Source organism: Lampetra fluviatilis, chromosome 58 (assembly GCF_964198595.1).
Source record: "Lampetra fluviatilis chromosome 58, kcLamFluv1.1, whole genome shotgun sequence".
Lineage (NCBI taxonomy): Eukaryota > Metazoa > Chordata > Hyperoartia > Petromyzontiformes > Petromyzontidae > Lampetra > Lampetra fluviatilis.
In genome coordinates, this window is record NC_136332.1 from 2,047,485 (window position 1) to 2,058,363 (window position 10,879).

General features: G+C 51.0%; 1 protein-coding gene across 1 annotated transcript; it reads right to left on the reverse strand.

Annotated features, from left to right (window-relative positions):
* Positions 1–1,166: 1,166 nt before the first annotated feature.
* LOC144950514 (WAP, Kazal, immunoglobulin, Kunitz and NTR domain-containing protein 2-like) lies at positions 1,167–9,373 on the reverse strand. Its single transcript, XM_078880651.1, has 7 exons — positions 9,242–9,373; positions 7,829–8,055; positions 4,389–4,517; positions 3,342–3,552; positions 3,003–3,101; positions 2,198–2,723; positions 1,167–1,939 (listed from the first exon to the last, which is right to left on the reverse strand). Exons 1-7 carry the CDS (start codon positions 9,371–9,373, stop codon positions 1,167–1,169), a joined length of 2,097 nt encoding a protein of 698 aa, XP_078736777.1.
* Positions 9,374–10,879: the final 1,506 nt, after the last annotated feature.

Consider the following 10,879-nt stretch of genomic DNA (forward strand, 5'->3'; position numbering starts at 1 on the left):
GGTGTTTAAACATGCGCCCTGCAGGTTGTTATATCTGCTCACTAACATCACTTGCCCCAAATAGTCTGAAAAGGCTATATGGGGGAACGTTGTTTTTTGAATGTGTGTACATATATACTGCATATGATGAGTGGTTGTCTAATCATATGTATATGACAGGGTAATGTACATACATGTAACTATGAACATTTTAAAATGTTTCACAATGCCCTTGATAATTATAATATGTGTATATATAACATTTAAGGTACGGTATATATTAAAAATATAAATGTTTAGAGATTGGTCTCAAAGTAAAGTATCTTTTAAATCATAAATCATTATGTGTAAACAGCAGTTCCTTGTGAGTCCTCTACTCAAGCAGGCGATTGGTGATGGACACACGGTGGTAGAGTGTCTCTCTCTCGCAAAGGATTCATAATGGCCGTATCACGGCTGGAACCCTGGGTTCAGGTCCTGGGTCTAGATGTCTGTCTCTTTCAAAGAGTTCATTCAGTCTGTGCCGAACGGCACTGAGCCAGAACCACCAAGATGCTTGGTTCAAGCCCCGTCTGCGTTTCTCTCAAAGGGTTCGTAATGGCCGCATCAGATCAGACGTATGGAGCCAGCACAGCTTATGTCGTGGATTAAATGTTTTGGATGTCTTTCATGTTCATAATGGCCAAGGCGGAGGTGCTGGCTTCAAGATTTGAGATTTAAGGCTGGGTGGCTTCACTATCACCACGACCACCATCACCACCACGACCACCACACACAGCCATCATGATCACCACCACCATTGCCATTACTACCATCACAACCATAACCACCACAATCACCATAATCACCACCAAAACTGCAACCACCACCATCCTCACCACCACCATTACGTCCACCATCTTTGTTGATCACAATAATTTTCAGGATCACCATCAGCAAAACCACCATCAATAATCACCATAGTTTTCATGCCCACCACTCTCACCACCATGACCACCACCACCATCATCACCATGCATCGCCACCACCACTACCACCACCATGACCACTACCACCACCATTCATCGTCACCATGACCACCACCACCATCATCACCATTCATCGCCACCACCACTACCACCACCATGACCACTACCACCACCATTCATCGTCACCAGCACCACCACCACGACCACCACCACCACCCTCTAGTCGTGAAACCTCTGCAGGAGGTCGCAGGTCTTCCTGTCCACCACCTCGTAGAGCTTCCGGGCCCGGCGCTCGCTCACGGCTCTCACGTAGCTGTCCGGGTAGAGCACAGCGATGCCCTCCTGCACCTCGCCCATCACCAGCAAGGGGCCAGCCTCCGCGCTGGTGATGTTGGGGCATGGGCAGCCCCAGTCCACCTGCAGCATGGTGATTTCCAGCAGCTTGATGTTGAACGCCTTGAGGCCCATCTTGTCGTCCTTGAGCACCTCGTCGACCGTGAAGCGCACGAGGCCCGCGTCCGTGCCATCGTCCACCACCTCGAGCATCCGTCCGACGATGGCGAAGTCGCTGCGGCAGAAACTCGGCACGATTTTGTTCTTCGTCCTGCACGGCCGGCAAATGGACGAAGACGACGCCGCCGCCGAGGACGCCGAGGAAGACGAAGAGGATGAGGAGGCCGGCGGCGAGCCGACGGAGGTGCCGGAGGTCAGGGGGCACGCGCGCTCGCATGCTGAGCGGCTCGCGAAGCTGTTGCCGTTGCCCTCGCAGCCCCCATAGAGGAAGGTGGCGCAGCGCTTGCCCAGCGGGTTGTAGCTCCACCGCGTCTCCCACGCCTTGCAGGGGCCCTGCACGGGAGGCAGCGAGCACAGGCGCGCCGTCTCGTTGACGCACGCGGCGCGGCAGTCCTCGTGCGTCTCGAACGCGTTGCTGTGGCCTCCGACGACGGTCGTGGTGGTGGTGCCAGACGGGCCTCCTGTCGATGCTGCTGCGGCTGCCGAAGATGAAGACGATGACGATGATGATGATGGAAACGATCCCAATGCATCGTCGTCACCGCTGTCAGCACCGCCAACACCGCCAACACCGCCACCACCACCAGATAATGACAGTGAAGAAAATGGGGAGGGTCTTCTATTGAGACCGCCACCATCAGCAGCACCAGTGGCAGTAGCAGCGGCGGCAGCGCCCCACGCTTGTCCAAAATTGTCACCTTGAGCAGACGCTGCGGCTCGTGGTGGAGACGCAGCACCTTGAGGAGGCCTGCCTCCTGCAGCTCCTTGCACGAAGCCTCTGTGTCCTCCTCCTCCACCACCACCTCCACCACTGCTTGATGCCGATCTCCTGCAGTCGCCCCGGAGGAACGTGTAGCACCCGTTGCGCCGCGCATCATAGAACCAGAAGACGTGCTGATTGCCTCCGCAGCCGGCGTAGCGGTCCGCCGGCTGATGACAAAAGTCCTGCTGATGATTCTGGTGATGCTGCTGCTGCTGCTGGTGGTTGCTGTGGTGATGAAGATGATGTTGATGATGGTGATGGCTGTGGTGGTGGTTGTTGCTGTTGTGGCCAGACGATGACGAAGAGGAGGAAGAGGAGGAGGAGGACGCGGGAGGAAATGGGATGACGGAGAGAGTGAAGCTGGCCCGGACGGCGCCGGCGCGGTTCGACACGAGGCACGTGTAGCTGCCGCTGTCCTCCTGGCGCGCGTTGTAGATGACCAGCTGCCCGATGTTGGTCACCACGGCGTTGCCGTACACGTGGTCGGGCCTCATCACGATCACCGCGTCCACCCCGGAGGGGCCTGGCCCAACCAACTCGGGAGCCTCACCGCCAGCACCATCAGCAGCATCACCACCAGTAGCACCACCAGCATCACCACCACCAGCACCACCACCGCCACCAGCAGCACCACCACCAGCAGCACCATCACCACCACCAGCATCACCACCACCAGCAGCACCACCACCAGCACCACCACCGCCTCTTGTTGCACCTCTTGCCCCTCCTGCTGCGCTGGTGGCAGCGGCGCTGCTGCTGCTGCTGCCGGCGCCGTGCCGGCTCTGTGGGTGCTGCAGCTGCTTCTCCCACGTCACCTCGGCCTTGGAGCGAGTTCCAATACCACACACGAAGCTCACCGTGCCTCCGGCGCGGATCACCTGAGCGGAGAGAGACGCACCAGTGGAGGTCTATTGGGTTCAGTGTGAGTCTATGCGTTCAATGTGAGTCTATGGGGTCAATGTGAGTCTATGGGTTCAGCGTGAGTCTATGGGTTCAGCGTGAGTTTATGGGGTTCAGTGTGAGTCTATAGGTTCAGTGTGAGTCGATGCGTTCAATGTGAGTCTATGGGTTCAGTATGAGTCTATGGGGTTCAGTGTGAGTCTATGGGTTCATCTTACCTGGTGGACTGGGTTCGACAGGAGAACGGGGGCCACGACGTCTTCTGCCGGGGCCCGGGGAGGTTCATCATGGCCCAGTCTTCCGGAGTCTGGCTGGGCGGTAGTGGCGGGTGTGGGAGAGTTGATTGAAGTGGCCTCTGAACCCCCGAGGGATTGGTTCGATATCTGCGTGCTGGACTCGGAAGAGGCAGCTGACCAGGACAGTTGAAACCTAGGGGTTGGAGTCAGCGTCGGGTTAATGCAATGATAGTGTAATGACAGTATCGCTATCTAGGTGCTAACTATGTGCATGGGTGCAGCATAAGATGACACACATGCGAGCGGCCACAAGGGGAGGATAACTAGGCCAACAAGGGTCAAGAGGTCATAGATCTGGAAGCTCTCGGAACCCGCGAGAAAGCACGAGAAGAGGGGCGTGGCCAGGGGCGGAGCTTGGCCATGCTGGATGAATATAAGTGGGAGGCGAGCGGGGTTGTTGTGGGGGTTCGGGGTCCTGGCTGTCGTCGCTGTCGTCTCTTTGTTGCCGTCGTCGCTGTGTCGTCAGTCGTCTACATAGCCTTCGTCGCCGTCGTCACTAGAGAGTCAGCCAGCTATATAGTTGTACGTCACCATCGTTGCTATATGGTCGACTTAGCTATAATTCAGTCAGCGCTGTTGTTACTCTGTGACCCTGTCGCCAAAAGTATTCAGACTTAAATAAGGAACGCTATACAAGTCGTGTCTGAAGACGTCTCATTACAATAGTATGTGTAAAAATCTATACTGTATTCTCATTGTTTAGACTTTTATAATTTGATGTTGTTGTAGAGTAACGTGACGATGGTGCGTTTAGTGGCAGATTAGTGTGTATCTATGTGTCTCTACGTCTCTATGTGTCTCTGTGTATCTCTATGCATCTCTACGTATCTCTATGTGTCTATGTATCTATATGTGTCTCTACGTATTTCTATGTCTCCATGTGTCTCCTCCTCTATGCACCTCTTTGCATCTCTATGCATCCCTACGCATCTCTACACATCATCTCTAGCTCCTCCGTGCGGGAGACACCTGCAGGGCACGACCGCTAGCGCGACCCCCTTGTTGCACGCCTCGGCGTCCATGTAGCAGCGGTTGTAGTAGGTGAGGCCATCCGACGCGCACGTGAAGCTGGGGTCCGGCTCACAACGGTCCCTGCACCTGCACCGCACCACGGGGCACGCCGGGAGATGCCCGCGGCCGGGGATTATAAATATATATACAACAAAACATATCTTTATATATAAAAGGGAAATTTGTGATGATGTGTGTCTGTTCAAAATGTTTAGCCTACTTCCCGACATGCAACAAACTTGAAATTTGCCATGTGGGTACTTTCCAGACTGTACACCATGAAAAAAATTATAAAAATAAACTTTTGTATTTTTTTGGGGGGGGGGGCTCAATAATGTTTTTTTTTTGCACGGCAAGTGAGCTGTGACGTCACATCTGTCATATGACCCGTGTGGGAAGCATAACGCATTGTAGTGTAGTGGTTAGCGCTACGCTGCGCTACGAACCCGGCGACCCGAATTCGATTCCCGCTCACGGCCACCACCGGTGACTATTATTTGAACCGGTCTTGGGCCTCCCCTAGGTCGACTCAGCCTCAAACGAGTACCTTGGTGTGGTGTGTGAACATCGCCACTGGGGAGACAAAGGCGGCCGGGTGTGGTGCTGGCCACCCACCCCCTCATGTGCCGTGCCGGCCTTCATAGGTGCTCGCTAACAGCACTTGCCGCCTACAGTCTCACAGGCTACACGGGGGGTATTTGTCTTTATCCTGTGTGGGGGGGGGGAGCAGCGACTGCGTAGCGTTTCGCGTGCTGCGCTACGAACCCGGCTACCCAAGTTCGATTCCCGCTCAAGGCCACCACCAGTGACGATTATTTGAACCGGTCCGGGGCTTCCACTAGGTCGACTCAGCCTCAAACGAGTAAGTGGTGTGTGAACATCGCCACTGGGGAGACAAAGGCGGCCGGGCGTGGTAAATCCAAGTCCCGGGCGAAGATGGGTAGTAAAGCTAGTACACAATATAATTACAGGGACTCCTCCACTTGCGAACATTTGACTTGCAAACTTTCAGAGATATGAACAAAACCTGTCCCGTATGTCGAGTTGCCTGTTCAGAACAAGAGTTGTAAGTTCAACCGTCGCGCGATAAATGCCAGTGGTAGCATCTACATCTGCAGAACGTAAACAACCAGTGGCATCATCTGCAGAACGTAAACAACCAGTGGCATCTACATCTGCAGAATGTAAAAAATCAGTGGCATCTACATCTGCAGAACATCAAGAACCAGTTGCATGTACATCTGCAAAACGTGAAGAACCAGTGGTATCTAAATCTGCAAAACGTGAAGAACCGATGGCATCTAAATCTGCAGAACATGAAGAACGAGTGGCATCTACATTTTAAGAACATGAAGAACGAGTGGCATCTACAGTTGCAGAACACGAAGAACCAGTGGCATCTACATGTCCAGAACGTGATGAACCAGTGGCATCTACATGTGCAGAACGTGAAGAACCAGTTGCATCTACATTTGCAGAACATGCATATTCAGTGGCATCTACATCTGCAGAACGTGATGAACCAGTGGCATCTACAACTGCAGGACGTGAATAACCAGTGACATATACATTTGCAGAACGTGAAGAACCAGTGGCATCTACATCGACAGAATGTGAATAACGAGTGGCATCTACAGCTGCAGAACACGAATAACCAGTGGCATCTACAGAACGTGAAGAACCAGTGACATATACATCTGCAGAACGTGAAGAACCAGTGGCATCTACAACTGCAGGACGTGAAGAACCTGTGGCATCTCCATCGACAGAATGTGAAAAACGAGTGGCATCTACATCTGCAGAATACCAAGAACCAGTGGCATCTACATCGACAGAATGTGAAGAACCAGTGGCATCTACATCTGCAGAACGTGAAGACCCAGTCGCATCTACATCTACAGAACATGAAGAACCAGAAGCATCTGCAGAACATGAAGAACCAGTGACATCTACAGGAAAGTATACAACTTTTAAACCATTCCCCGTGTTTAGTGTACACTCTGTACAACGTGTTTGGAATCGCCAGGAGTAAAGTTGGACTTACGAACAAATAGACTTCCGAACAAACCTCTGGAACCTAACTCGTTCTTAAGTAGAGAAGTCCCTGTATTGTATTTATATACAATATATACAGTAAACTCTCGATTATCCATGCTAATGTCGGGGACGATGGCCGCGGAAAATTCGAAATCGCGGATAGTCCAAAATATAACAATTTCCCACGGATCTCAATGGCAAAAACTAGTAATCTAGGGTATAAATAAAAATCACGAAATAAATGATTCAATAAATGACTCAAAATGAAGCACAGCTGAAGATTTCGATTGTTACTCTCTGTATTTAGAACGAATACTAACGATCGATCGATATGCGAGATCAGTGATGACACTTTCCTGCTCCCGCCCAGCAGAAAACTCGGCCCACTAAGTGGATAACAGCAGCAGAGCCACGCCAATCAACATCAACTCCGCCCCACTGTTGTAAAGATATGGCAACTACTGTACTGTAGCGGCGATCTCACGTGGATTCCAGATTAACCGGAGCAACTCATATTTAGTCGGTTTACTTTGTAATAAACATTTCCAAGAATAACATTGTTGTATCACTGTTTTTAGATTATTAATTTTGGCCTTACGGGGAAACATACATGCGTTATTAGTTTACGTCAAAATCTCCGCAACTGGATAATCGAGAGTCTACTATGACTCCAGATAAACTACTTAAACGTTTATATTTTGACCAGGTAACGCCTCACTGAGCTGTGTAGCTTGTTTCAGAATTGACCACCTGGCTATCACAAATGATTGCTCAACGAAGTAGGATTATCATCACGTGGACATTTATAGCAGCCAAATATAAACTCTAAACGCCTTGATTCTAAATGATGAAGGGGAACCCCGCAGGACCCGGAGCAAACACTTATGTTACCCCGCAAAGAGAGACACGCAAACTCCAAATATATAGAAGGTGTCAGGGTCGAGATCGAGCCCACGACATCCTGTATACCAGGCGAGGTAGTTAAAATCTCCTAGCCACCGTGATGATCATGAGAGAGTGAGAGACACGCAAACTACATATATACAGAAGGTGTCAGGGTCGAGATCGAGCCCACGACCTCCTGTATACCAGGCGAGGTAGTTAACATCTCCTAGCCATCGTGATGATGATGAGGGAGAGACACGCAAACTCCAAATATACAGCAGCAGGCGTCAGGGTCGTGATCGAGCCTGCGACCTCCTGCGTACCAGGCGAGGTGGTTAACATCTCGCCATGAGTTAACGTCTGACTCGACTCACCTTCCACGTGGTTGTGCCAAGGTTATAACAAACATCTGCGAGTGGTAAATAATGACAAAAACAATGATGACGGTGATGATGATGACGACGACGATTTCTCACCTGCAGATTGGCTGCCCGTCCCATAGGTCGCATCGTGACCCCTGCTGGGCGCAGATGACCCGGGCGCAGGTGGCTCCCGGTCCCCTTTGTCTCCCAAAAGGGGGTCTCCTCTGGTCGGCCGCGTAGGACGAGGAGGAGGTGGAGGAGGAAGGGGCCATGAAGCGGGAAGCCACGCAGCTCCGAGATCCGCACACGTTCTGGCAGCATTTCTCATGGGTTTCGCACACCTGGTGGTGAGAGTGGTGAGGGTGGTGGTGGTGGTGGTGGTGGTGATGGTGGTGAAGGTGGTGATGGTGGTGATGGTGGTGATGGTGGTGAGGGTGGTGATGGTTCTTGTGGTGATGGTGGTGGTGGTAGTGAAGGTGGTGAGGGTGGTGAGGGTGGTGATGGTGGTGATGGTGGTGATGGTGGTGAAGGTGGTGATGGTGGTGAGGGTGGTGAGAGTGGTGAGGGTGGAGTTGATGGGGGTGAGTGCGGTGGTAATGGTGGTAGTGATGGTGGTGAGTGTGCTGGTAATGGTGGTGATGGTGAGTGTGTTGATGGTGGTGTTTTGGTGAGTATGGTGGTGAGTGTGTTGGTGGTGAGTATGGTATTGTATAGTGATGGTGGTGAGTGTGGTAATGGTGGTGAGTATGGTGGTGAGGGTGGTGGTATTGTTGAGTGTGGTGATGTTGGTGATTGTGGTGAGGGTGGTAGTGATGGTGGTGGTGAGTGTGGTAATGGTGGTGAGTATGGTGGTGCTGGTGGTGGTGAGTGTGGTAATGGTGGTGAGTATGGTGGTAATGGTGGTGGTGAGTGTGGTAATGGTGGTGCTGGTGGTGGTCAGTGTGGTAATAGTGGTGAGTATGGTGGTGATAGTGGTGGTGAGTGTGGTAATGGTGGTGAGTATGGTGGTGATGGTGGTGGTGAGTGTGGTAATGGTGGTGAGTATGGTGGTGATGGTGGTGGTGAGTGTGGTAATGGTGGTGAGTATGGTGGTGATGGTGGTGGTGAGTGTGGTAATGGTGGTGAGTATGGTGGTGGTGGTGGTGGTGAGTGTGGTAATGGTGGTGAGTATGGCGGTGGTGGTGGTGGTGAGTGTGGTAATGGTGGTGAGTATGGTGGTGATGGTGGTGGTGAGTGTGGTAATGGTGGTGAGTATGGTGGTGATGGTGGTGGTGAGTGTGGTAATGGTGGTGAGTATGGTGGTGATGGTGGTGGTGAGTGTGGTAATGGTGGAGAGTATGGTGGTGGTGAGTGTGGTAATGGTGGTGAGTATGGTGGTGATGGTGGTGGTGAGTGTGGTAATGGTGGTGAGTATGGTGGTGATGGTGGTGGTGAGTGTGGTAATGGTGGTGAGTATGGTGGTGATGGTGGTGGTGAGTATGGTGGTAATGGTGGTGAGTATGGTGGTGAGTGTGGTGAGAGACCCACGTGGTCGGCCGTGCATTCCTTCTCGCAAGTGCTCTGCGCGTCGACCCAGAGGTTGGGGTTCACCTCGTTCGGACACAGCCCAGCGTGGGAATAGCGCACTCGGTGTGGGGTCGAGGAGCCCCCCAGAGACATAGGCCCCCCAACCACCCCCATGGGGCTCCCCTCAATCAACAACGGCAGCGGTGGCGGCAGGAGGAGCAGCAGCAGGAAGAGGGAGAGAGACGGATGGCAGTCGCGCGGAGACATTTGTGAATTTCTGCGGTTCTAAAACAGGAATGTTCGTTTTATCCACCTCCCGCTATTCAACCTTCTGGCTCTTGTATAGCTGCCTCTAGTGGCAGGCCCCCACCCTGTTCCGCAAGCAGTGAGCTGAGCAAAGGAATTTCAGGGTTGCGCACAAAGCATATCCCCCGTGTCGTGAATCAATGGCCCATTCAACATTGACCTGGCCTAATGATTTGCTTCGTTGTTGTAGTTAGAGAGTTTGAAAAAAAAATTGCAGAATAAATGTATAACGTTTACAACCTTTTTGTTATTGGTGTTAATATCGCGTTGATTCTTAATTTGTTCAAATGTTGTTTTCATGACGATCGGCCGTGTTTGTCATCAAAGTTCAGCCAAATACGAATTGCGCATCAGGCTATCTCGATACGAATGGGAAACTCTTGTCGTAATAAGCTGCAGTTGGCAGTAGCAGCAGCGGCTACAATAATCAATAACTTTTCTTTGGAAGTTAAGCAAAGAAAGTCTCAAGTCTGTTGAGCAAAATGATACTCACATTGAGACCGCTGCCTCGTTTGCCAGATTCACCATTTGTGCGCACATTTTGTTAAATTGATTTAACTCTGCCGCTGAATGCGATTGCAGTTGTAGATACTAATTAAGAATAAAACAAATATTACATGTGCTTAATAAAAATTGGTGATGAAGATGCAAAGAGATTATAATATATACCGAATATACGCGTACATTTGGTGAAGGCTAATTTTACAATAACAGCGCCTGTGTTAATTGTATAATTATCATCTTATAGATTAAAATGTGTCAAGAGGTTAATAAACTCTCAAGATGTACCTGGTTCTAATCTAAAGACTCACACACAGACAAATATTCCCCGTAAAGCCTGTAACAGACTGTTGGGGCAAGTGCTGTTAGCAAAGCACATAATCAGACACATGAACCGATATACACACACATTCTAGTAGACACACGCACATATACCAACATGCATGCACTCACATGTATGATATATGTACTCACACATACACACATGGACAAACCTACACACACTCATACACGTGCAATATAAAATCACAGGCACGCGTTCTCACATAGGAAAGAGTAACCCTGATACTCACATACGTCGGCTATACATGCACATATATCAACACACTCCCCATACAAAGTGCTAGCGACTGACTTGCACAGAGATACAATCGCAGGCGCAATAGAGGCGTCTCGGAGGAAGACGGGAGGAGTTAGCAGGTAGAAGATGTTACGAATATTCACTCTTGCCAAGAGTGAACGTGGGTTTTAAAGGAGCAGACGTATTGCGAGAGAGTGAGAGGGTGGGCGCTTTGGGGAGTGTCCGTGTTGTAAGTGGGTGAGTGGGGGGAGCGGTGGCGCAGCGGTTAGCGC

Excerpts from the sequence above, each read along its gene's own strand:
- LOC144950514 (XM_078880651.1), bottom strand. The coding sequence starts at position 9,373 with ATGTCTCTGGGGGGCTCCTCGACCCCACACCGAGTGCGCTATTCCCAC. Across the intron at positions 8,056-9,241 it reads AGGAATGCACGGCCGACCAC|GTGTGCGAAACCCATGAGAA; the intron begins GTGGGTCTCTCA and ends TCTCACCACCAG. Across the intron at positions 4,518-7,828 it reads GACGGGCAGCCAATCTGCAG|GTGCAGGGACCGTTGTGAGC; the intron begins GTGAGAAATCGT and ends GGTGCGGTGCAG.